Genomic DNA, 27208 nt, shown 5'->3' with positions numbered 1-27208 from the left:
TTTTCCCTTCACTATGTGGCCAATAAAGGTCAGGGGAGAATCTCAATGGGGGAAACCATTTCACTATCATAAACAGATCACAGAGCACTATTACAGACAGACCGTTTGTGTGCAGTAGCAGAGAATGACTGGGTGCAAAAGGATACCTGATAAATGACAGGGAGGGTGCTACACTGGACCTATGTTGGCCTCTTTAACAGTCTACTTCAGCCTAACTTATTATGCTTCATGTAGGGTTTACCAAGTGGTTCAGTGATAAAGAATCCATCTGCCTATGCAGGAGATGCTGGTTCAATCCCTGGGTTGGTAAGATCCTCTGGGAAAAAAAATGGCAACCCACTCCAGTCTTCTTGCCTGGGAAATCCCATAAACAGAGGAGCCTGGGGAGGCTACAGTCCATGGGGCCACAAAGAGTCAGACACACACACACACATGAATCTATAACTGAAGAACCTCTGTTTTAATCTTAGAAAAGTTGATTTTCAATTTGGCATGGTGTCTGTGATGGAACCTAGTAGGGAGCCTTTGAAGAGGTTCTCTGGGGGTGATTCTGAATCCTGAAATGGGAAATCGTGTGTATAGATGACAGACTGTGTGAATTATACATAATAAAAAAAAAAAGCCAAATATGGAACAAGAGTATTTTAATTGCACAGAACAAGTTTTTAAAATAAGAATACAGGGAAGTACAGTACATCATTCCTTTCTTTCTTCACTCAGTAATGAGTTACCTTTTTCTTGTCCATACATATTTAACAAAAATAATAATGCTTTCTTGTAAGGTCAACCAACCCAGAGGTAGCACAAAGACCTCATGATGTTTCAGTCTATCGCTGCAAGACCACCAGCATATGGAGCAGATGGTAACAATCTCCAGAGTCATTTATGTTTGCAGCAAAACAAAACAAAACACACAAAGAATTTATAATTTTTACTGAATTATTAAAACACAAAGAGAAAATACCAATCTTGAGTGCGAGAAATCTCCAGATGTCAGCCTATGCCCCATGGGCCAGTAGCTGATACTCAAAATTTGGTCACACGTTCATCATTTGTAACAAACGTTATACTCAAAATCATTAACTCAAGAATATTTAATAAACAAACTATTTACAGAAGTGTGTCCAGAATTAAGAAAATCAACCAGGGATGGTGAAGTCCCCAGAAGCAGTTAACACCCTTATGTCTGATGAGCAGGGGGAGGGTCTGTGGTGAACATGGGAGCTTCAGCCACATGGATAGACACCCCCAGATGTGTGCCAGCAGGAGAGAAGCAGGGGTGACACACACCTCACCTGTCCAAACCTAAGCAGAAATCCCAGGAAGCAGTGCACTCCCTCTGGGCATACAGAGAAAGGAGGAAAATGGCGTGGACATGGAGAACACTCAGAACATGAGCACATGTACAGATCCGTAACACAGACACTTTTCATCATGTAGCTGCTATAGATACAAGTCATCCCACATCTCTGACTCAGACAACACAAGTCTCTTCAACTATCTTTATAGATTCATACTTAAGTACTACTGTAGCACTTTACTTCTAAGTAGATCTTACCCCAAAGTATGCTGTCATTACTTTGGTTTAAAGCAGTTCATTACCTTTTTAAAGGATTTTAAAATAAAGAAAAAAATCATATTCACCCATGCATTCACTATTTCCAGAACCTTTCATTTCCAGAGTGGTGTTCTCCTGCTGTCCCCAAACTTCCTTCAGTGTTTCCTGAAGGCAGGAACTCTCTCTGATTTTGCTTTTTTTGAAGTCCTTTTTGCTTTCATTTTTGAAAGATGTTTTTGACAGGCAATTGAACTCCAGGCTGTGGGGCAGGGGAGGTTCTTTATTTTCTTTTGTAATTTAACAGTGTCACTCTGGTGTCCTATAGTTTGTATAGTTTCTGACCAGAAGTATATTGTAATTCTTTGCTCTGTGGGTGTGTCTTGTCCTTTTTTCTCCAGGCATTTTACAATTGCTCAATTAAAAAAAATTTTTTTTTGACCGGGCCACACGTCATGGGGGAATCTCAGTTTCCCAACAAGGGATTGAACCTTCACTCCCTGAATTAGAAGACAGACTCCCAGCCACTGGGCCACCAGGGAATTCCCAACAATTGTTCTCTTTAACTCCAGTTTTCATCAACTGACTGTGATGTCCATTGGCATATCTTTATGTTTCTTCTGAGTTGGGTTCTTTGAACTTCTTGAATATGTGCATTTATACTTTTCATCATATGTGGGTATTTTTCAGCCATCATTTATTCAAATCCTTTTCTGCCCCCTCTCACTTCTCTCCTCTAGACCTTCCATTACATGTATATTACACCACTTTTAACTAATTTCCTGTCCTCCTTTCCCCCCACCCACAGTGTTCTTCTCTGTGTATATCACTTGATAATTTTCATTCTTATTCTTCAAATTCATTGACTTCTTTCCTTCTTCTATGTCTAATATGTTCTTAATTCCAGTTGGGTTTTTTTATTTTTTATTTTTCAGAGTTGTTCTCAACCTGAGAAGTTCCATTTGAGCTTTTAAAAGTGTATCTTACACTTCGGGTTTCATCAAATTCATGTTTTCTTCTACTTTATACTTACAATAGCTATTTGAATATACTTGTCTACTAATTCCCATCAATTCAGTCTTTCCTCATTCTATTGACTGATTTTTCTTGAAGTTACAAGTCATATGTTTCTGCCTCTTGATGTGCCAGGTAAGTTTCTGGATGTCAGACAGTGTGGGTCCAGAGTAGCTTTGAATCTAGGTTAAGTGACTCTCCACCCGCCCCAAGACAACACTGTTCTGGGAACTCCCCTTGATGCCCCTCCAAGTGGCTGGTGGGAACACAAACTGTCTCAGCCTGTGCTAAGCTCCAGGGCTTATTCAGCTCCCTGCTGCCCAGCTGCTCTCAGAGTCTCAGTTTTCTTCAACACACATGCAAATAAGGACTAAAGCCAAATACTCAAAAGGGACTCACTGAGGATTTATGCAGCTTTCTCTCTGGGAAGCTCCTTCTTACCAAGCACCCTTCACCTGAAAATTCTAGCTATCGAGGCTCCTCAAATGCCAACTCAGAAACCCTCTTCAGTTCAGCAAGACCATGTTCATTCAACTTCCTGACCTGCAGCCTTGACAATGCCCCCAGGGAGTAGGCTGGGCAGTTGTGGGGCTGTACTCACTTTGTCCACCTCCTGCCAGGGATCATAAACCTGCACTTGACATATGTCTAAAAACCACTATTTCATAAATGGTAGTTCCTAGCTGTTTAAAGCAGGAGAGTTTATGTGGTTCTTATTATACCACCCTAGCAGAAAGCAGAAAGAAGTCTTCACACTTCAAACACAGCTACCACTTTTAAATGCCTATTTTCTTACAATAATTTATATACAGTAAACATAACCTCCTTAAAGAATTATTTCAACAGGGATCATGTTTATCAAATTCTTCAGTGTACTAGGGCTACTCCTCTGCATGAGACCTCTAATATATAAGTTACTTCCTTTGGGAATGTATTATCTAGTGTACTCTGAGCTACCATTTCCCAGTGAAATTTTCACTCACTTGTTACAACAATTGAGTTTTCCCCCTGTTTAGGTCTTCTAAAATTTAATAGCCTGGCACTTTTGACTGAAAGGTCTATACTTATCACAATACTGATAAGACTTCCACACTGAGGAGCCATCAATATGTCACAAGTTGTGTTTCCTGGGAGAAGACTTTCCTATATCATCTACTTAACAAAACAAAACAAAAAAAAGGTTCTCTTTCTAAATTCTATGTGGTGAGACAGTCACTGCAGTGACAGAGTTTCTCTTCCATACATGTCCTTGGAGTGTCAGGGGCCTGACATCTGATGGCAGACTCCCCACACTCACCACATTCACCCATGTCTACAGCATATGACTTCTCTGATGAACCAGGAGCTGCGCCTTCCTGTGGAAGACAGTCCCACATTCACTGCATCCACAGTACTTATCCCCTGTATGGATCCTCTGATGCCTCATAAGGTGTGACTTCCTAGTGAAAGACTTCCCACATTCCTCACATTTATAGGGTCTCTCTCCTGTATGAATTCTCTGATGTATAATGAGCTGTGCCTTCTCAAAGAAAGCTTTTGCACAGTCATTGCATCCATAGGTCTTCTCTCCTGTATGATTTCTCTGATGTTTAATGAGCTGTACTTTCTGAACAAATGCCTTTCCACATTCACTGCATCCATAGGGTTTCTCCCCTGTATGAATTCTCTGATGCCTGAGAAGCTGTGGCTTCCAGGCAAAAGCTTTCCTACACTCACCACATTCGAAGGGTTTTTCTCCAGTATGGGTTCTCTGATGGTGAATGAGACTTGACTTCTCACTGAAGGTTTTCCCACATTCACTGCATTCATAAGGTTTCTCCCCTGTATGTGTCCTCTGATGGGACACCAGGCTGGACTTCTGAGTGAAGGCTTTCCCACAGGCACTACATTCATAAGGTTTCTCTCCAGTGTGAGTTCTTTGATGTGTCAGGAGCTGTGACTTTCCAAAGAAGGTTTTTCCACATTCAACACATCCATAGGGTTTTTGTCCTAAATGAACCTTTTGATGTTTAATTAGTTCTGACTTCTTAAAGAAGGCTTCCTCACAATTACTGCACTGATAGTTCTTCTCTCCTGTATGAGTCATTTGATGTTTAACAAGTTGTGGTTTCCTGATGAAGGCTTCACCACATTCACTGCATTCATAGGGTTTCTCTCCTGTATGGATCCTCTGATGCCTAATGAGGAGTGAGTTCCTGCTGAAGGCTTTTTTACACTCACTACAAGCATATGGCTTCTTCCCCGTATGAACCCTCTGATGAGTAATAAGCTGTGACTTCCAAAAGAAGGCTTTTCCACAATCACTACATCTGTAGGGCTTCTCGCCTGTGTGTGTCCTCTGATGTGTAATGAGCTTTAATTTCTGGGAGAAGACTTTCCCACAGTCACTGCAGCCATAGGGCTTCTCTACCGTATGGGTTATCTGATGTCTTTTAAGCTGTGACTTCCTGCTGAAGGCTTTCCCGCAGTCACTGCAGCCATAGGGCTTCTCTCCTGTGTGAGTTCTCTGATGTAAAATGAGCAGTGACTTCCTACTGAAAGCTTTCTGACATTCCCCACACCCATATGGTTTTTCTCCTGAATGAGTCCTTTGATGAATAGTGAGCAATGACTTCTGGGAGAAAGCTTTCCCACAGTCCCGGCATCCATAGGGCTTCTCTCCTGTATGAGTTCTTTGATGTATAATGAGCTGTGACTTTTTATTAAAAACCTTGCCACATTCCATGCACAAACAGACTCCTGTGTGTGGTATATGGCTCATAATGAGTCCTGGCTCTTTACTGCTGACTTTTCTACATGTATTGCCATCAGAGTATTTTATTCCACCATAAGTTCTGGCAGGTTTAATACAAAATAATAATTTCCTATTAAGCTCATCAAGTTTCTTTCTTTCACAGTTACTTTTTGGAATAAGAAAATCAAAAGGATGCTTCAGACTTTTTTCACCTGTGCCACATTTATGGGCTCTCATTCCTAAATGATCAAAGTTAATGCCTAAATGAAACATTCTCTCAAAGATGTCATATTCATGGCCTCTCTCCAAACTTTTAAGCTTGTCTTGATTATCCTGATGCCACATTTTGAGATTATTATCTAGCCAGACTTTTTCTAAAAAGGAAAAAATGAACCATACTGTGTAAATTTCCCTAATCATTAAGCTTATTGAACAAATCGGAAATGGAGCATGAGCCCAGTCCATAAAAAAAAAAAATTTTCCCACATACAATATCTACTTATTAGGCTTTGAACTTTTTAATAGAAGTGAAAACAGATTTTGAAATTACAAATGTTTATAAACACAAACTTTAAAATAAGCAAGATGAAATATAGTCAAATGATCATGATGAGATAAAAAAGACAAGCAATTTCTAATCAAACACTGTGCTCATTTCACAATAACCTACTGATTATCTTCTATATGCCCAGAGATTATTAACAGAAATCAGAAAAGGGCAATTAGGTACTCCCATGAGAGAAGACTGAGTACTTCTGAGTATTACAGTATCAGAAGTACTGAGTATCACAGTACAGAGAAGAGCAAGATTAATACACAGTGCTGAATGTCACACCCGAAGAAACACTGAATATAATGGCAGCAAATGCAGGATATCAACTTTCATGTCTGAAGGTGAGATATGTTAGTTTTCTGTACTATTAGTACATTCAAAAGGCATCCTCATTCAAAATCATCACCCAAATCACTGATATCTGTAACTTCACCATCATGAGAACTACTTTTTTGGAATTATCTAAGAGTTCTCCAGAGCTCAGCATCAACACCTCTATTAAGGTTTCTGATACTTTAATTGAATCGTCATCTATATACTGCATCTGTATATGATGTGAATTACTCAAAACCATAAGTATGCTTTGCATAACATTAGGACAGTTTTCTTTTTTACCCTGTAAGTACAGTTATCTGTGATCTCCATTAATGATCTTTTAAGCTTGTTTACTTTTTGATATTCTTTACTAGGAATTGTGAGATAATACTCCCAAGATGAAAAAAATATGGCAAGATCTCAAATATAAAGCAATCACTCCTTTTTTGTAGGATAATTTATCTGGGGAGAGAAAAAGCCTCATCTAACAACTCTCAGATATATCAGAATTTCAGAGGAAGAGCTACCTAGAGCTGTAGATATGGAGGAGGGAAAAAAAGATTCAACATTTTGAGCTTCAATGAGTACAAGATGATAACACTGTTCATGGGCATTTTAAAGACTAGAGAGGGAAGTTAGATACCATTTCTATACTCTTTAAGAGTTTATAAAAAATTGTTTCATGAAATATAAGAGTAAAGAAAAATAAATTTTAATTCAAATCAAGGAATAAGATTAAGATATATATCCAAATTAATAAGTTAAATGATATAAAACCATACTGAGGTTAAACTACACCAATAACATATTAAAGAAATTTTTTTTAAATCTTGGCACTTTGGCAAACACACAGACCATGTTTTACTAGTATCATCCTTGGTAGGGGTACTGGTCTGTTTCCCCACGTCTCTGTTTCCATTACACTCTGATCCATTCAGCCTTCATTTCATCCTATTTTTCAGTTGATATTCTCACTTCCAGGCTCACGCCCTCCCAATTCTAGTCTCCACACAGCAATCTTTAGAAAATGTACTCTGACCTTTTGCTTAAACCTCTTGCTTAAAAACCTTTGATAAATCTGGGCTTTTAAAACAGCATACACACCCCTGCATGCCTGGCTCCTTCCAGCCCTCAATTTCCTCTCACAACACTGGGCTCCTCCCTGCCCCCACTGACCCCAAAAGCCTCTCCCTGCCCAGCTTCCAGTATGCCTATTTCATATCATTTTAAGGGCACACTAACAAACACCCCATTTATTCTCTTCATAGCACTTATCAGATAGGTAATCACCTTACTTCTGTCTCTCCCACTGGAATGTACTGAAGGTAGGGAACAGGTTTGAGTTTTTCACTGATGTACTCCCACTACATAGTACATAATAAGCCCTCAATACAACCCTATTCACTTATCATTAAACTTCTAAAGCAATTCCTTTCTATATAGTTAATCCTGATAATTAACTTTGTATTTTGACACAAATGTATTATGTTCAAACAATGAATTATTTCATATTACCTTCTAAATTAAAATTCCCTGGTCCTGTAATGTTATCTCATGACTCATACTTTATCTCAACTCCTCTCATTTCACAAAATAGTGGTGGTTCTAAATTAACAGAGGAACATAAAGTCTATCTTGACAGCTTTTCAAACTACGCATACCCAGTCCTAATCATCCATGTGAATGGTGCCCAGACATCTGTAATTTGAAGTATTTTCCCAAATAAGCTGAAACATTTACTTAGAGGAAAACCTTTGTACTAAAGAAATTATTTGATAAATAAGACAGATCCTGCTTTACCTGGCCTCACAACCACCAATTAATGAAATATTTAGTAATTATACAGCATAAATGTTGTAGAGAACAGAGAATAATAAGTTAGTTACCATCTTTCCTATGTAGGAAAAAAACCTCAAGACCTAATTAGTTAAGAAATTATCATGTGTGATCAGGCCCAGGTTCCTACAATACTGTTCAATAGGTAGAGATTTCAGAAAAGGCTGGGAGTCAAGAAACACTGTGGAAGTGAAAAAATAGAGCTTAAAGAGGGGGAAGATATCTAATTGAAAAAGTGTGCACAAAAGCCCACATGCAGAGAAACATATGTGAAAGACATAGGAAGGAATTACTTCAACTGGAGTCAACAGTGACCTCTGGGCACAGGAAAAAACTTCACAGATAAGATGCTGCCATACTGTGAGGGTCCTCAACTCAAATGGAGGTAAAATATCACACAGCAAGTCTTAAACCCCCACAGACTATTTGAAGGGATAAACAAGAAGCTTTAGAAGTGAAACATCAAAGGCACCAGAAAGATGCCCTGGATGCTGACCCTGAAGTTCTTATCTGCAAGGAGGCAGGAAGAATGCTTTTAGGCATTAGACTTCTATCCTCTGTCCATGGACTCATAGTCTACTCTATGTGGGTTTGAAACAGAAATTTGATAAATTAGGGAGAGAAAAGAAAAATAATAAAGGATATTCAAAGGTAACAGCATCACCTAAAACAGGAAAAAATTATGAATTCTTAAAGAGGAGAAAAGAAGCCTACCTCTGAAGGTGGGACTGGGGCAGGAGAAAAGAAAAAGTCAACTGGGAAAACTCAAAGAAGGGTCTCATCAAGAATGCAAGGTCCTGCATGACTGTGCCACTAGAGGCACATTTCATCACCAGCTCCACCAAAGGGGACATATCCTGATGTGGAGACCAGGACACAGAGTCCTGAGTCAACTCCAAAGATGGAGAAGCTTTAACCGGAGTTTCACAAATAACATTTCAAAAGTACCAATCTATCATCAAAAACCTGAGATTTAATTTTCACTGTCTGCCACTAAGCTGATTATTTCTCACCTGAGAAGTTTTGACTTAGGATTTCTTCATCTAATAACCATGGCTTTTCTTGCTCCAGCCTGAAGATGGTCTCAGGTTTGATAACTTGATAACCTGTCAATTGGAAACACAGAGAGTCCCAATCGCTTGGGTTGAGGGGACTCTTAAATATGAAGACTATTTCACCTCAGAGGCTATAAAACAAAGAAAGCAAATAAAAACCTTTCACTTCGGTGTAAAAATCAAAGACTCTTTGACATCTGAAACTTAAATCCAAAGTCAGTAACATCTTAGAGGTATGTGCATATCCAGTTACCGGGTATACACTGTACTACATGAGAACGTTCTTACCCAATAAAACTAGATTGCTATAGTTCTCCAACATCACGTCTCTGTACAAGGTCTTCTGAGTAGGATTAAGCAGCTGCCACTCCTCCAATGTGAAATTCACAGCCACATCTTCAAACGATATCTAAAAAAGTATAATCCCTGTTAAATCTGAAGTCATTATCTTTGCTGAATGTAGGCTTTCTTTTCTACAGCAACAGGCGGCCAGAAAGCTGGACCCATGATCTCCAGCTCCTGGAAATGTTCTTTTGTTTAACCCTCACTGCCCCATGTCCTGAATATGGGCTGGATTTATCAAGTCACTTCCACTGAATGGAGTGGGTAGAAGTAAGGGACCTCCCTTCCAAGACCAGGTTAGAAGAGAACGTGACTTCTACCTTGGGAACCCTCTCCTGCTCTCTTTGGGGAAGTCCAAGGGCCACGTGGTGAGGCAGCTCTGTGGACAAGCCTACATGGCAAGGACCAGGGGTCTGCCAACACCCATGTGAGTGAGCTTGAAGGGTGTGACCTTCATATCACAGCCCTTCTCAACATTTTGAAGACAGGATTATGTGAGATTCTCCACTAGAACCAAATGGGTGAGCCACTGGCAGATTCCTAACTCACAGAAACTGAGATAAATGTTTAAACTTCAGCCACCGAGGTTTGGGATAATTTTCTCTATACAGTAAAATGATATCCTAATCTTGCATTATTATACTTTGAGAGAAAAACAAGAGTTATTAAAATATTCATCATTATGAATTCATAAACTTATCCACCCATCTACCCATAGGATAAGAAGTTGGAATAGGCTGTCTTTAAACAAGCAGTGTTTCTCAAAGAAGGTACCACTGGGATTTGGGAACAATTCTTAGCTGAGCAAGGGCTTCCCTGGGAGCTCAGTGGGTAAAGAATCCGCCAGCAATGCAGAAGACACAGGAGATGTGGGTTCAATCCCTGGGTCGAGAAGATTACCTGGAGAAGGAAATGGCAACCCACTCCAGTGGACAGAGGAGCCTGGTGGGCTACAGTCCATGGGGTCACAAAGAGTTGGAGAAGACTGAGCGACTAAACCACTTAGCTGAGCACATGTGCCCCATGCGGTACAAGGCCTAAGTGACAGGAATGGGTCTCAGTCACTGTCAGAACTAAAACCACATCTACCTTTCTAGAACACTCTTCCTCCCTTTGAGCAGTTCTGGTCTAAATTAGAACTAGCTATCCTTTAGAACACATGTTTTTTCCAGCAATTAAGGGGCCTGGAACTATGCCAGGTGCTAGAAATATAAAGATGAGTAGAAAAACATCATATTCTCATACACTTTTCAGTCTTTTCTGGCCAGAGGCAATAAGGCATTACAGAGGCCATGATACAAGTACATTCAGGGTATGGGGATAAAAGGCAAAGGAACCAGAATATCCAAAACAATTTGGAAACAGAACAGCAACATTGCAGGACTTATGTTACCTGTTTCAGGACTTCCTATAAATGCACACAATAACAAGGTGGTATCAGTGAGAGGTTACAGATGTAGGTAACCAGAAAAGAATGGAAAGCCCAGAAGTGGACCCCCACAGGCAAGCTCCTTGGCTTTTGAGAGGTGCACATACAATTCCTCGGAGCAGGAAGTTTTCAGCACATGAGCTAAAGTAACTGGATACCCACAGCAAAAGAGCAAACCTTGATACACACTACACCTTACCAAAAAATCAACTCAAAAAGAATCACAGGGCTTCCCTGGTGGCTCAGTGATAAAGAATCTGCCTGCCAATGCAGGAGACACAGGTTTAATCCCTGATCCAGGAAGATTCCACATGCCATGGGGCAGCTAAGCCTGTGTGCCACAAATATAAAGCCTGTACTCTAGATCCCAGGAGCCGAAACTACTGAGCCCACGTACTGAGACTACTGAAGCCTACAAGCCCTAGGGCTTGTGCTCAGTAATAACAGAAGCCACCGCAATGAGAGGCACATGTGCCACAACTACAGAGTAGCCCCAACTTACCACGTTTAGAAAAAAGCCCGCATGGCAACAAAGACCCAGCATAGCCCAAAACAAATAAACAATCTTTTTAAAAAAGGAACACAGACCTAAATGTGAAACACAAAACAATGAAATTTCTAGAAGAAAACAAGAGACAACCTGGGTGACTGGATTTGGCAATGAGTTTTTAGATACAACACTGAATACACACAGTCCATTTAAGAAATAATTAATAAAACTGAACTGTTCCAAAATTAGTTTGTTTTTTTTTTCTCTATGAAAGGCACCATTAACAGAAAGAAAAGACAAGGCACATACTAGGTGAAAACAGTTGCAAATCTGAGAAAGCATGTTAATGGGACTTAACACTAAAACTATAACATCGTTTTAAAAATGGGCAAAAGATCTTACCACATGCTTCACCAAAAAAGATGTAAGATGGAAAATATATGAAAAAATGTTCAATATCATCTGTCAATAGGGGAAATGCAAATTAAAACAATACTGAGTTGCTACTATATCCCTATCAGAATGGCTAAAATGAAAAAGTAACAGAACAGAACTGACAAATGACAGTGAGGACGCAGAGCTACAACAACTCCCGTTCATGCTGTGGGAACACAGGGCAGGGACTCTGGACACTTTCATAGCTTCTCGTAAAGCAGAACACAGACCTACCAAGCAAGACCATTCATAGGTATTTACCCAAATAAACTGAAAACTTATGCTCACCCAAAAGCTTATGTTCAAACCTATATGCAGATGGACACAGCTTATTAAGAACTGGAGGCAACCAGGACATCCTGCACCAGTGAACAGAGAAGCAAACCAGTGTCTCCACACATGGGAACTACTGTATGAAGCCATTCAGTAATGAAAGGGGACAAACAGGGGCTTCCCTGGTGGCTCAGTAATAAGGAATCCGCCTGCTAATGCAGGAGACACAGGTTCGATCCCTTATCCAGGAAGATCCTATATGCCAAGGAGCAATTAAGTCCGTGCACCACAACTATAGAGCCTGTGCTCTAGAGCCTGGAAGCTGCAACTGCTGGAACCTGCGCGCCTAGAGCCTGTGCTCTGCAACAAGATAAGCCACCACCACGGGAAGTCTTTGCACTGCAACTAGAGAGCAGCCCCCACTTTCCACGACTATAGAAAAGCCTTGCAGCAATGAAGACCCAGCACAGCTAGAAGAAAAAAGAACTCTTCCCTGAAATCCATCAGGGAGTCTGCACCTTTTGAAAAAAGGACAAATACTTTGAAGAACGAGCCAAAAAGTCAGTATGAAAGGTTATTCACTCATGGTTACCTTATCTAAAATTCTGGCAAAGGCAAGACTATGGAGACAGAGAACAGATCAGTTATTGCCAGAGATTAGGGATGCAGGAACGTGACACCCAGGAGTCTCTGGGGAGAGAGAGAACTATTCTGTCCTGACTGTGAAGTTAATTACATGAATTTATACATGTTTTAAAACTCGTATGAGAATTCTGGCTCAGAATTTTTCAGGATTAACCACAAGCAATTACAAAGGCTCTACCTGACAGGTCTTAGGGTGGGAAGTTGCCCTCCCACCCCAAACCCGACACCCAGCCTTAAGGGTGCCACCAGCTCCAAAGACAACTACCCTGGGCCCCGTTACTGAGTGTGCAACTGGCACTGACGTAGTGTCTGTGTGCCCCTGCTGGCCTCCACCCCCAGCCGTGATGGAGACTGTGGAGACTGCCACAGTCAGGGTTGGAACACAGAGGCATGTTGGGGACGCTGAGTCTCTCGCCTCATGAGCTACAGTTGACCCCACAGCAAGCTTCAAACCCAGATAAGACAAACCCCCCATGGGGGTGACACATTTGGACGAAACCAAGTTCTGTTCCTAACAAGACTGATGTCAGCTGTGTGGATGCTCACCAAAGGGAGTCTGGAACTGCCCCCATCCAAAGCAAGAGACAGCTCAACCCCTTCTGGATCCAGGACAGGATGCTGTGGAGACCGACACTGTCCCAGGCTGGGCCCTCATGCATGTGCTGCCACGTTGTCAGAAGGGGCCAAAACATTCAGGAAAGCTGTCCCACCTTCCAGATGCTGGACAAGGTGGAAAACACTGCCCCAAGACAGCCTCCTGTGCCAGGATGTACTCAACAGGTGGACCTCGCTGGGCTTCTCATCCCATCCAAAGGGTTTCACTGGACTCTGACACTTTCTCGGGGTCTGGTCTGGCCAACCTCGTGGGTTCCCCCAATGCGAGTCACACTCTCAGGCTCCACCTGACCACATGTACTTCCTTTTTGGGTATTGAATTCACTGCATCTGATCGCAGCCCCAGATTTGCTGCGGGGTTCAGTGAGTGTCTTAATTAACAGTTTAAGGAGAGACTTAAGGGGCTGATGAGAGAGGTCAAGGTAACCCCAATTTGGAGCACAGAGCTCAGAAAGGCAGCTTGGGACCCAGTGCAGCAGCTCCCATGAGGGCCCGTCTCACTGTGCCGGATGCCTGGAAAGGCTGTCTGCGATCACAGTCCTCCTTTCACAGTCACTGATACCTCAGATTCTGTGGGAGCCACTGGGAGAGATTTCCACTCCCTACCACGCCGTCCTGAAGACTCAACAAGTGGGAGATCATGTAAAACCATTTTATTTTTAAAAAATTTTTACATTATTTTAAAAAGTTATGCCATGCTGTGCAGTATGTGGGATCTTAGTAGTTCCCTGACCAGGCATCAAACCTGTGCCCCCTACATTGGGAGCATGAAGTCTTAACCCCTGGATTGCCAGGGAAGTGCCCATGTAAAACCATTTTAAAATCTTTTAAAATCTCAGGAGTTTCTGCTAATCAATTCTTAAACATGATTGCTCCAATTAAATTACATAAAAATATCTGCCCCTCTGTGTAGGGACAAAGGGTCTTTCCAGACAGAGTCTGGATAAAAACAGAAGATGATTTAAAGTTTTGATTATCAAATGGGACACACTGATGATAACAGAAGAAAGAAAATAAAGCCCAGCACCAGGAGAGGCACAGGGGAGGGAGAAGGATATTAATGATCTTTGTTTTTCAGACTTGCTCCTAGAGCTTTCCCTTCCTCCTTGGTTGGGGGGGCGGGGGCGGACAAGAAACAAAAGAAATGACTCCTGTGTTGCTCTGTCTGGATGCAGACTGACACCTTTCTGGCCTTCCTGTCCTTCCTGTCCTGATGGGGCTGCTGGCCAGCAGCACAGGGTGGCCTTGGCCCCCACACTTCTCAGACACCACAGCCTGGGCACTGTTGGCACCCCATGAGGTGGGAGGTCCTGGACAAACGGTTTAGAACTAAGCACCCCAGGCAGTTCCTCACAAACTAAGGACTGAACTAAATTATTCAGACCAGGCTGATGTCCTGGGAGGCCCACAGAAAGGCCCTGTTTAACCTCACTGCCTGATGAAAATGTATCCTGCTTGGGGACTCTGGGATTGCACTCCTGGTGTGTACCCCCAGCCATGGGAACCCCACTGTCTCAGCCCCGGCAGGTAGGCATTCCAGCCAGCTTCCACCTGCTTGCAGGGCTGTGCTAAGTGAACCGCTGTCCTGTGCCAGATCACAAAAGACTCACAAAGCAACTCGAGAAGCCTCCTGATGGACTGAGACAAGCCTTCCTGATTCAGAAACAGCTGAGACCACCTGGGAGGCAGTCCTGATCACCCTGCTCCAGGGTCTTCCTCAGCTGTCTGCTGCTGCCCCAGGTTAATCCCCTGGTTCCTGTCTCAGTCCCTCCAAGTCTGACCTGCTCAGGTCCACGATGGAGGAGCCTATTTCTCACTCAGGTCCTGAAAAAATCAAGCGGTGGAACGGAAGAGTCTGGATCCTGGTTAAAAACCTACATCTGAATCTTCAGGTCTCACCACAAGTCACAAGGGTTTATCTCCAGGCCTCCTGGGTGATGCTGCCCCCACCTCCACCCCCAGACCTGAAGCACAACATGTGTTCCCACAGACTCGAGGGGTGAGGGGTGTACTATGTCTACCTGGAGCCTTTGGCACAAGCCTTTCTTGGGTACCTCTCTAAAATCCTAGTGGTGGTAGGGCAGAGTGGGATGGGGGCAGGGAACCTGAAGACACTGTCCCTACTCTGACCCAGTATCTTGTACTTTCCACTCCCAGCTCCTCTTCCCCTCCTTCTAACCCCCAAGTCCATAAACCTGCCAGAAGGTTTTGTTCATGGCTCCCCAGGCAGTGAGGGCAAGACACCTCCACAACCATGCTAAGCTACCCACGCATGGCCAAGGCACCATTCACTTCTCAGGAAAAGGTAATGGGAAGTTGGCACCTTCGTCGGCATCTGGTTCTCACCTGTGCCATCACAGTAATTAAAGGCTTTGGTACAATCACCCTGGTGCTGCGGTTATCAGCAGCTCAGCCCTCTCAGCTCTGTTGAACTCCTAACTCAGAACACAGCAGGAACAGGGAAAAGCCTACAGTGGTTTAAACAACAGAATTTTTAAAAGAAAGAAAGAAAGGGAGGGAGGAAAAGAGCATGGAGGTTAGCTAGCTGGATAGGAATCGCTTTGAAGGGACACTGCAGTCCTGTTTCTTGAGTCAACAAAGTCAGGAAGAGGGGGTAGGGAGGGATGAATTGAGAGTTTGGGGTTAGCAGATGCAAGCTATTACATATATATATATATACACATATATATGTATACATACACACATATATGTATATATAGGATAGATAAACCACAAGGCCCTACTGAATAGCACAGGAAACTATATTCAATATCCTGTGATAAACCATAATGGAAAAGAATATGAAAAATATGTGTGTGTGTGCATGTGTGCATGCACTTCCCAGGTGGCAATGGTGGTAAAGTATCCACCTGCCAGTGTAGGAGATGTAAGAGACAGTTTCTATCCCTGCATCAGGAAGATCCCCTGGAGGAGGGCATGGCAACCTACTCCAGTATTCTTGCCTGGAGAATCCCATGGACAAAGGAGACTGCAAGCAACAGTCCACAGGGTCACCAAGAGTCAGATACAATTGAAGCGACTTAGCACACATACATACACACACACACACATATATAAATGTGTAACTGACTCACTTTGGTGTACAGAAGAAACTAACACAACACTGTAAATCACCTATACATAGATCAAAAAAAAGTCAGGAAAAGGAGCTAAAAACAGATATCTTCCGGTCCAGCTTTTGCCAACAGAAGCCAAAAAACTCCTAGCTAAAATGTATTGAGGGATTCCCTGATGGCCCAGTGGTAAAGAATCCACCTGCCAATGCAAGAGACATTGGTTTGATCCCTGATCCAGGAAAATCCCACATGCTGTGGAGCAGCTAAGCCCATATGCCCCAGCTATTGAGCCTGTGCTCTAGAGCCTGGGAGCCACAACTACTGAGTCCATGCGCCGCAACTACTGAAGCCCGCATGCCCCAAATCTTTTTTTTTGTTAACCACCAAATCTTTTCTAAAACAAAGTTTAACAACTCAAGAATGTCTTTCTTATAGACCTGGAAGGTGTCTCTGAAATCATCCAGGAAGACACATCCCTGTCTCCTGTTTTCTGGGAGCACAGCAGCCTGACTGGCCTGACTGGGGCATCCGGTTCCAAGCTGGAAAATCACCTTCCATCATAAAGATATGAGAAGTGTATTTTTCCTTTAGGTGAAGGCGAAAAGCTAATACAGTAGCCACTCCACTTCTCCTCAACAAGAGAAGCTACTGCAATGAGACCTATGCATCACAACTAGAGAGTAGCCCCCACTCTCCACAACCAGAGAAAAGCCTGTGCAGCAATGAAGACTCAGCACAGCCAAAAATAAATTAATAAATAATTTTTTTTAATGTATTGAAATTCCAACTGAGAGAATATTTATGGAGGCCGTTTGAAGGTTTTGTAACAACCAATTCTGCAAGATGATTCAGGTTTTCTTCCCTAAAAGCAGAACAAAAGTAGGGTGTGTGCCCAGGCCCGCTGCCCGCTCCCACGTCCTCCACCTACACTGAGGATCCCTGCAAGGAATAGCCCTCGGAAATATGTTCACCCATTCCGGGACGTCATTCACCACGCCATCTACAGAAACAGTTATCCAAGCATTTTCTTTACCGGTAATCATCAGGAAATATTTGCTTCTGCTAAATCAGTAATGGTCTGCTTTCTGACGAAGGAAACCACACAGCTATTCCTGTTTCTCTTTCTATGGCAGCTTCTGGGGACACCTAAGGAAGCTTGCAGCTCAATTCCAACAGTGCAGGGCCTTACTTCTCACAGGTCTGCGTCCCAACTTCAAGATTTTTGTATGATTCTAGGGACCACCTTGTGTTTCTTTTGACCACCTTTCTTTCCAGGTTTATGTTTTCTCTGGCTGTAATTTAAATGTATTTAAACCTTTCCTGTTGGTTGTAGAAATGCCTGGAAGCCTCATCTCCCCACAGATAAAAACGACTGGAAGACAAACAACTTACCTGTGACTTGATCATCTTCCCCCAGTCCTGGGAAATCTGCTCTCTCTGACTTCTCTCTGTCCTGATGCTCTGAACCTCTGGTCAAAGATGGGAATGCACCCCAAGTCCTAAGGCCTCTTCTTTCTTATCTCACACAAGTCTTGTTCCTGAGACCCATGGCCTAGAGATGCAATGGGAATCTTATTTGAGATGATGTCATCCATTTGGGGACCTCAATCTTCGTTCTCTATAACTGGGAACTCAGATGGGCTGTTTGCTAACCCTAAGGAACAAGATGGAGAGTGAGCTACTGGCACATGTCAATCGAGCCAACCAGACAGGCCAGGCCTGCAGCACACGTTGTGCTCTGCAGCCCAGCTCCCACCTGGGAATGCCTGATGGGAGCCACCTGCCTTGGTGGTTCAACCAACAAGGGAGAACAAAAAGGAAAAGACCCCTCAGATCACTATTTCAAGAGCATGTACTGTAGAAAATGTATAATTACAAAATCTTTCTCTGCCCCTTTGGGATGTACGTAAATCTTTTCTAAAACTAAGTTTAACAACTCATCAATGTCTTTCTTATGGACCTGGGAGGTGTCTCTGAAATCATCCAGGAAGACACATCCCTATCTCCTGGTCTCTGGGAGGATAGCAGCCTGACTGGCCTGACTGTGGCACCCAGGTCCAAGATGGAAAATTACCTCCCATCATAAAGCCATGAGAAGTGTGTTTTTCCTTTGGGTGAAGGCAAGTAGCTAATACAGTAGCCATTCCAACTACCAAGTAAGTTTAGGATGAACTCTGCGTGACAAATGATCCCTTGAGACTGTGTTGCAGGTCTGTCTAGTAGGTTGTACCTGTGTGGCTATAGAAAAGAACACCATCTCTTCCTGTCTCTTGCAATATTTTTAGCAGATTGTCTAAAGTGGGCATCACATTCTGGTTTAATTTTTATTCAATAATAAAACTATTCTTTCTCTTCTATTTTTGTGGAGAAATTTTCTGGATTGGTTTGTTAAACTATATCCACAAAGAGTCAAATAACCACATAAATTAATACAACAACTACTTTAAAAACTTTTTAAAAGATCACAAACTGTAAAACAGAGATCACCTTAGGCAGAATTATCGGAACAGATGGACCAACAGATAGGATCAGCATGATCACAAATAAAATACTACATCTTCATGCACACAAATACTTACACTTTCAATTTCTCCACTACTCATGAGCCAGGTCACTGACATCAGCCAGACACCAGATCAGAGCCAAGGATGCCACGGGGGCGGTGTCACACAGGGATGTGACTTCCTTCATGAGGGTACCCCTGAAAGGAAGTGTCCAAAAACACAGTTCCTGGTAAACCTGGGGACACGAGGGACAAACTCCACCTCCTAACTGAGATCTGTCCAGTGCTGTGGTCCAAACCTGTGGTCTGGGAGTGACTGCTGGGCGCCCCCTTAGCTGTTCATGCTCCTGGCTTGGTCCCCACAGGCTGACAGGCTACAAGGAAGACCAGACATGATGGACAATCAATGGACACTTTTCCAGAAAGTAAACTGAGAAAGAAGAGAATGTAATTCCTATAGGAGAACCAGAGCAGGAGCCTGGAAGGGGAAGGAGGCATCCTGAGTGTCCCAGTTGAACAGAGAGAGATGTATGGACTCGTCCTCCACAAGTGAGGCAGAAAGTTATGCCTGGGTGTCAGCACACTGCCAGGTTTTACTCCAGGGCCACTAACAAGAGTGGAGAGAACACTGACCCCTTCGAGGCCCTTCCTGCCACCCTCAGGGTTGGGCTGAAGGCTGGAATCAGACAAAGGAAGTCTGCTTTCATCACCACCTGCTTAGGAGCCCCAGATTGCTCAGTGGGCAGGGAAAAGAGAAAGGAAACCCAGGAACACTGCTTAATGCCAGCCAGACCACAGACCAGCTCCCAGCATGATCGATCAAGGGCCTTGAGAGAATCGAGAGAAGACACAGGCCAGGGAGGGAGGGCAGGTCCCAGTGTGGACCAGGTGCAGAGAGGACCTGCAGTGAGTCAAGAACCAGGCAGGCTGGGAAGACAGACTGGATTTGGGATTTTGATTGAAACAGTGGTAGAGGGCAGAGCAAGGGCATCCAGGGCAGGAAGAACTCCTACTGGTGGGAAGGGAGAGTAATGCCATGGGTTCTGCCCATGTGTGGGTGCAGCGGACACAAAGATCAACGTCCCCCAATGAGACTGGACTCTCTTCAGTCCAGTGTGAAAAGCGTGGTGCTTGAGAACAGGTGTCTCAAGAAAAACATCCTGGGAGAGCAGAGAGTGACACCCAAGGGAAAAGCACCTCCTCCTGGGACATGCAGGGAGCTCTTTGGGGCTCCTGGGCAAGGGCAGGTCCCAGTGGCCTAGGAGGCTGAGGGAAGAGACTCCAGAGTCAATGCTTTCCAAACCTGGGGTCCTTGAGATGCAGGCCCACCTGCCCTGGAAGCATCTATCTCATCTGGACCCCTTTTGGGTTGAAGCACAGGAGCCCTCCTGCAGCTTCTCTGGAAAAGGGGACGTGCTGACTGTACTAATACCCAAAGCAGTCACTCTGTTTCTCCCCCAGGATCCAACATACTCTTGCACTCTGCTCTCACATCCACATCAGATCTCTCTCTCACACACACTCACGCTCACTCTCTCTCTCTCTCACACACACACACACACACACACACACACACACTCACAGTCTCATTTATGGCCCAGGAAAGCAATAATTTGTTAAAGGTCTCTTACTACTGGGCCCTGCTCTGGACACATGGGAGAGACCACAAAATAAGACAGATGATCCCTGCCCTCTCAGGTGGGAAACAAACATCAAAAAAATTTCTGACTGTCAGAGTGCTCAGAAGAAACTTCAAATGTGACAGACAAGTGGGTAGATGAAGGATACTCCTTGGAGATGACTCTTAGCTGAGCCCTGAGGAGGTGGAGCCCCCTTTGGAAGGCCATAGGCCAACCACAGCCTTGAAGGTGCATCAGACACAAGTGGGAGGATTCAGAGTCAATGGAGTCACTGAGAATTCTTAAACAAGGAAACATTCAGGTAAAAGGAGCCATCACTCACCAACAAGGCCACATGGGTGCTGGATGAGAGGGGTTAAAGAACAAAGACAACATAGTTATTGAATAGAAATCATAACCTGAGAGTCTTCCCTGAGCCCACACATGATCCATCCAAACCCCAAAACACCACGCTCACAGGCCCTGCAATCACCAACATCCACAGCCCCTCAAACACAGGTTCCAAAGACCACCTCAATCATACTAACTGACCACCTGAGAATTCCCCAGCCCCAATAACTGAACACACAACCACTGACCCCCACGTGTCCACCATCCCTCCAGGGTGTCTGGGCCATCAGTTACACGCCCTGTGAGTCCCCAACACTCTTTTAGCAAAGCTCCCAATCACCAAGCACCAGTGACAAAACCAATCCACAGAAGTGTGTGAATCAATGAATCCCAAAGTCTCTCACCACAGCTCAATCCCCAATCAGACAACACAGAACCCTTTGCTCCTGGTCACAGCAGGCTCTCCCTCACTCAGCCCTGCACATAGCCACAAGAATCCCAACAGACCCATTAGTTGACTACAACCCCAGGGCCCCTTACCTCCGATTCCCACAGGTTTCTCAATGCCACCAAGAAACCCCATCACTGGCTCCTCCAAACCACACTCAACAATCTCCAGTCTACTCGCTGACTAGAAACTGTCACTGGAATCTCACATGCTGAGTCCCAAAGGACACCTGCAGACCTCCCATCACCCCCTTCTATGGGTACCCACCCACTCACCTTCACAGGTGCCCCATTAGTGCTTTCACAGAGTCCCCTGTAGGTTTGCTATCTCCCATCACCACCTACCACCTAAACTAGCCCCCATCACTAATCCCCAGTGGTCCCCAGCCCCTCATCACATAGGGCTGCCAGCCACTCACCTCCTTGATATCCACTCTTTAGTCCACCCTGTGCCCACCCACCACTTGCTGACACCCCGACAGCTCATCACTCTGCAAGGGCCTCCAGCGCCACATAAACACCAACACCCCCAGCCCCTCCAACAATCTCAAATACCACCCCCGCTTTCCACTGACTCATAACCCCCAGCAGGCCACCCATCAACTTAAGCACAGACCCCCAACACTGATACACAGCCTCCAACCTGACATCTCAGTCACCAGATCCCCAAACACGGACCCAGATCACTCACTAGCCTGGGCCACCCTAGTCACTCCCCTCCACTGAAAAAGCTACCACTAAACTGTCAGGCCAAAACAAATGCAGGGCTTCCCTGGGGATCCAGTCGTTAAGAGTCTGCCTTGCAATTTAGGGGACACCAGCTCAATCCCTGGTCGGGGAAAATCCCACATGCCCCAGGGCAACTAAGCCCACACACTGTAACTAATGAAGCATGTGCTCTAGAGCCCAGGCTCCACAACAGGACAAGCCACCACAAGGAAAAGCCTGAGCACAACTGAAGAGCAGCTCCCACTTGCCACAACTAGAGAAAGCCTGCATGCATCAGCAACAAAGACCCAGCACAGCCAAAATAAATGAATCTCACCACAACTAGAGAAAGCCTGCATGCAGCAACGAAGACCCAGCACAGCCAAAATAAAATAAGCGAATCTTCTAAAAAATGCAGACTTGGCAAAGAAATATTTCACTCCAAGAATTTATTATCGTGGGTGGTGCGGGGTGCTGAAGTAGGGAGAACGCTGTGGCCCCAAGAGGTAGAAGCATCTCGGCAAGGTGTTAGAATGCTGGATCAAAGGGCAGGATGACCAGATGGCAGATGACAGGACATTTCACCAGAGGCTGGCCATTTCTCGATGGGGGGGTGGGGGGAGGTGGTTGGTGGTCAGGGCTGTAAGGCTGCTCAAGCTGCAGTGCACCAAAGTTCAGGAAACTGCAAGAAGAGAAGCTGAACCAAAGAAGTTTGGTTAATAAGTGCTTTGATGTGTGAGGACTAACAGTTCAGCTAATCATTGATGAGGTAAAGGATGAGAGGAGTTGAGATGAGAGGATATAAATATGGTGTCATATTTATCTATGGCCTTGTCACAGGTAAACAAGGGAGTCCTGTGGGGGTAACAGGGTTCTTTGCAAGAAGGTGTTTCCTTGAACCCTGGAGAAGGGGACACCTCTTAACCTTCCTGTTTTCCAGGAGCACAGGGAACAAAGTCTAACACTGCAGCAACCAACAGGCCTGTCAACCAAATCCTCAGTTCAACCACTCGGAGCCCTCTAAACACTGCCCAGACTCCCCTCAAGGGCCTTATCATTCATCCCTTTGGGTCCAGTCTCCAATCCAAGGCACCCAAATCATGGATCACTAGAGCCTTAACTAGTCCTACAAACCCTCAATCCACTTCCCTAGTGCACAATGACCCCATGCAGCCCTTCATTTACTCTGGAGAGTGACCTCTGGGCTCCCTCTCTCCCAGCGCGGGCTGTCGCCACCTCCCAAGGCTAAACACTCCCCCGCCCCCCAAAAAAATCCTTCCCTCCACTGGTTTCACAACAATTCATCCCTCCCTAACCCCAAATTATTGATTTCCACAGACATTCCAATATCTCAACCCTCAAGTGACTCCCAAATTAATCAGCTTCACGGTCTACTTCACAGTCCCTTCATCGCCCACCACCACCGGAGGCCTCGCCCGGACCCCCAAATCTCCCTCCAGACTCCCACACCACCGCCACCTACATCCAACCCTACACACCCCAGTCCTCCAAACATTGGCCCCCGTCCCGCTCCCTCCCGCCTCCGCGCTGCTCTGCCACCTCTAGCCCTTACCCCGCGCCGCCCCACCCCGCCGTGCCGCCCTATGCCCCTCCCCCACAGCCTCACCCCCAACGGACCCCCACACTTGGACCGGAATCGACGCCACCGCAGCAGGAAAGTCCTTCCGAACCTCCCCCCGTACCCGGCTCTGGAGCTGGTTCGTACACACGCCAGCTTCGCCCCAAGCCGGTCAGCGCCAGGGTCACCACACGACCCCAGTTGGACGCAGAGGCCACCACCAGCCCGCACTCCCGCCCCACCCCCCCCCACCCCCCCAGCCTTACCCCTCCAGTCCTCAGCGCCGAGGCGGACGCGGCTGGGCCTCGGAAGTGTCCATACCGAACTACATTTCCCAGAGTCCCACTCGCTTTAGAACTACATTTCCCAGAGGGGCTTGCGGCGCGCCTCCCTGAGGAACAGGTGTGCCGTTTCCTGTTGCAAAACGCTTTGTGGCTGCGCTCTAGGATACGGGGGCCACTTTGCTCATAAACTGCGAACCATCCTTTTCACTTATGATCAAGCGTGAGTGTTAAGACGCTTCAGTCATGTCTGACTCTTTGTGACCCCATGGTCTTTAGCCTACCAGGCTCCTCTGTCCATGGAATTCTCCAGGCAAGAACACTGGAGTGGGTTGCCATTTCTTTCGCCAATGCATGAAAGTGAAAAGGGAAAGTGAAGTCGCTCAGTCGTGTCCGACTCTTAGCGACCCCATGGACCGCAGCCTACCAGGCTCTGTCCATGGGATTTTCCAGGCAAGAGTACTGGAGTGGGTTGCCATTGTATTCTCCATTGGTTGTTGTAGGTACAGTTCATCACTTCATGGGAAATAGATGGGGAAACAGTAGAAACAGTGTCAGACTTTATTTTGGGGGGCTCGAAAATCACTGCAGATGGTGACTGCAGCCATGAAATTAAAAGATGCTTACTCCTTGGAAGAAAAGTTATGACCAACCTAGATAGCATATTCAAAAGCAGAAACATTACTTTGCCGACTAAGGTCCGCCTTGTCAAGGCTATGGTTTTTCCAGTGGTCATGTATGGATGTGAGAGTTGGACTGTGAAGAAGGCTGAGCGCCGAAGAATTGATGCTTTTGAACTGTGGTGTTGGAGAAGACCCTTGAGGGTCCCTTGGACTGCAAGGAGATCAGCCCTGAGATTTCTTTGGAAGGAATGATGCTAAAGCTGAAGCTCCAGTACTTTGGCCACCTCGTGCGAAGAGTTGACTCATTGGAAAAGACTCTGATGTTGGGAGGGATTGGGGGCAGGAGGAGAATGGGACGACAGAGGATGAGATGGCTGGATGGCATCACTGACTCAATGGATGCGAGTCTGAGTGAACTCCGGGAGTTGGTGTTGGACAGGGAGGCCTGGCGTGCTGCAATTCATGGGGTCGCAAAGAGTTGGACACGACTGAGCGACTGAACTGAACTGAACTGAACTGAATCTTCAGTTCCAGGGTACATTTGTTCCCATTTCTTTGAGGCCAGTTCTCAGCACTGTGGCAACAGGATCCATTATGTTATGGGTACAGTCTGGTCACAACTTAGTTAACTTCTTCACCCTGGTGTTTTTGGTATCTATAAGACTGCTCTCACGATGTGACTCAGAATATTATCTGTAGCCCTTGAGAAAGAACTGAAGGTCCTTGACTAAGCTTAATGACTATATTATTTGATCTCCTTTGACTGTTTTCCTTTGTTTCTGCATTTCTCATTTCTCCAATTAAACTTATTCTTTGACTAAAGTTTTCTGCAGACAAAAGGCAGGCAGAGGACATGGTGGGTAAGGACCATAGGGTCCTGTTCCATTTCAAAACCACAGAAAGAGAATGAAAGATCAGGAAAGCTGAGACTGAGAAGAAATTGTTATGAAAAAGATAATTTTTTTAATGGAGAAATAATTTTTCTAGGCATATTCCATATAAATCAACCAACAAATTCAATATCTAAAATAATGTTTCCAAGATTGGGAATAAAATAAATAGGAGTACTTTTTTACGCAAAGCTTAGAACTTAAGTAGAAAAAAATTAATAAATAAAGATATGCAAAGAGGAAATAAAGAATGACATGCTATAAAGACCATAAGAATAATTTACATGGTTCAGATTACAAATCCCATCGCAGTTCATAAATATGGTGAGATCAAAATTCACTGGGATAGACAAGAATGACTTTGGAGGCATTGCAATATGACTTGAGCATTGAAAATGTGACACAGTGCTTCCTCATGCTGTGACTGTCCCAGGGTGAATTCATGTATCAGGGGAGTCAGTAATTCTAGAAATAGAGGATTTAATAAATTTTATTTTTGCCTTCCTTACATCCACTCCCTTTCTTCTGATAATTTATCTCAATTTCTCTTTAGGAGACAAGGTTTCTCCTATGCTTGATCTATGTGGTTTCAGTGGAGCTCCAGAGAATGAAGTATTGGTTTTATACAATAAGCCAAGGTTATGAAAGCAGTGTCAGGTTTCCTCTGCTACTTCATGAGGAAAGCTTGACTGAAAATGAGGCCAACCGGAAAGAATGGACAAAGGGAGAAAGTAGTGTAATGCTGATTGAAGTTTTGAGTCAAGTCATTCCTGAAGCCTACTGCCTGTTCCTTTCAGTTATTATAGAAAAGCTATGCATTTATAATTTACACATTTATACATTATATAATACATTATATACATTTATGATATCTTCCCAGGTGATGAGGGGGAAAGTACATTTATATACATTACACATACATTTATATATTATATATATACATTTATATATGAGAGCTAATACATTTTCTCTATTAGTTTAAGCTAATCTGAGCTATATTTCTGGCCTTTGCATCCAAACGAATCTTAAATAAAATTTTAAATGCATTAATTAAGCATGGTTTTTCTGTTCTCACAGAGACAGCAGTGAGTGGTGGCTTGAACCAGAATCTTAGTTCCCTGCCCAAGAAACGAACCTGGGGTAGCTGGGGTGAAAACCAGGAATTCTAACCACCAGAGACTAGAAGCTAGATTTGAAGCTTCTCTGGCTCTTGTCCCTGTTAAAAACAAGTGTTTCAGGGAGACAAAAACTTGAAAACAGGCACAAAGTTTGTTATTAGGGACACAGCATAATATGTGAGAGAGCACACAGAGAAGCATTTTATTTATTTAAGACAAAAACAGGGCAGAAATATGCACCCAGAGAGGAGGGTGGGCATCCTCCTTAACAAGGAGTGTGCCAGACAGGTGATCGCCTATTTGAGGGTAGTTCTTCTGGGTCTTTGTTTTTCTCTGGCCAATTATCTCACTTCCTTCTCCCCATCTGACCTGGACCAGGGCTTTCCCCAATATGCATGTGCATCTTTTAGCCTATTATGGGATAGCACCCCCTTCCTTTTTGACCCCAGAGGAGCCTTTCTGTGCATGCGCAGTCAGGGCAGCTCTCCTTGATCTCAAAAGTGATAGACGTGGTCGTCTTATCTATTTACTTCAGCAGAGTGCGGCTCCTACCTTAAACGGTTTCCTTTTTAGTGTAAAGGAAAACAAAACTCCAATTTACTCAGCTTGACAAATTCCAGCTGCTCAGCCCTGTAGCCCATCTACCTTCTACTTCATTTCCAGCATCAATTCCCATGTCAATTAAAACAAACAAACAAACGACAGCAAAAGCCTAAGCTAA

The 27208-nt window shown here is 44.4% G+C and overlaps 1 protein-coding gene across 8 annotated transcripts in view; it reads right to left on the bottom strand.

Moving 5' to 3' along the window:
• Positions 1-23919, bottom strand: part of ZNF605 (zinc finger protein 605) — a 111254-nt gene extending 87335 nt beyond the window's left edge. Inside the window, exons 1-8 of one of the 8 annotated variants that reach the window (XM_018061464.1) lie at positions 23842-23901; positions 20834-20852; positions 19171-19245; positions 18948-19069; positions 17761-17920; positions 9351-9471; positions 9021-9113; positions 628-5677 (exon numbers count right to left, since the gene is read on the bottom strand). In XM_018061464.1, the coding sequence (XP_017916953.1) occupies positions 3882-5677; positions 9021-9113; positions 9351-9471; positions 17761-17775 (2025 nt within the window). In that variant the 5' untranslated portion in view covers positions 17776-17920; positions 18948-19069; positions 19171-19245; positions 20834-20852; positions 23842-23901 and the 3' untranslated portion in view covers positions 628-3881. Of the gene's footprint in view, positions 1-627; positions 5678-9020; positions 9114-9350; positions 9472-17143; positions 17231-17760; positions 17921-18947; positions 19070-19170; positions 19246-20833; positions 20853-23634; positions 23815-23841 lie in introns of those variants that run through there. The other 7 variants (XM_018061465.1, XM_018061467.1, XM_018061462.1 and 4 more) reach the window with 7 other exon arrangements.

Source organism: Capra hircus, chromosome 17 (assembly GCF_001704415.2).
Source record: "Capra hircus breed San Clemente chromosome 17, ASM170441v1, whole genome shotgun sequence".
Lineage (NCBI taxonomy): Eukaryota > Metazoa > Chordata > Mammalia > Artiodactyla > Bovidae > Capra > Capra hircus.
The sequence above is the reverse complement of the archived record's forward strand: the minus strand, read 5'-3'. Positions and strand labels throughout refer to the sequence as shown.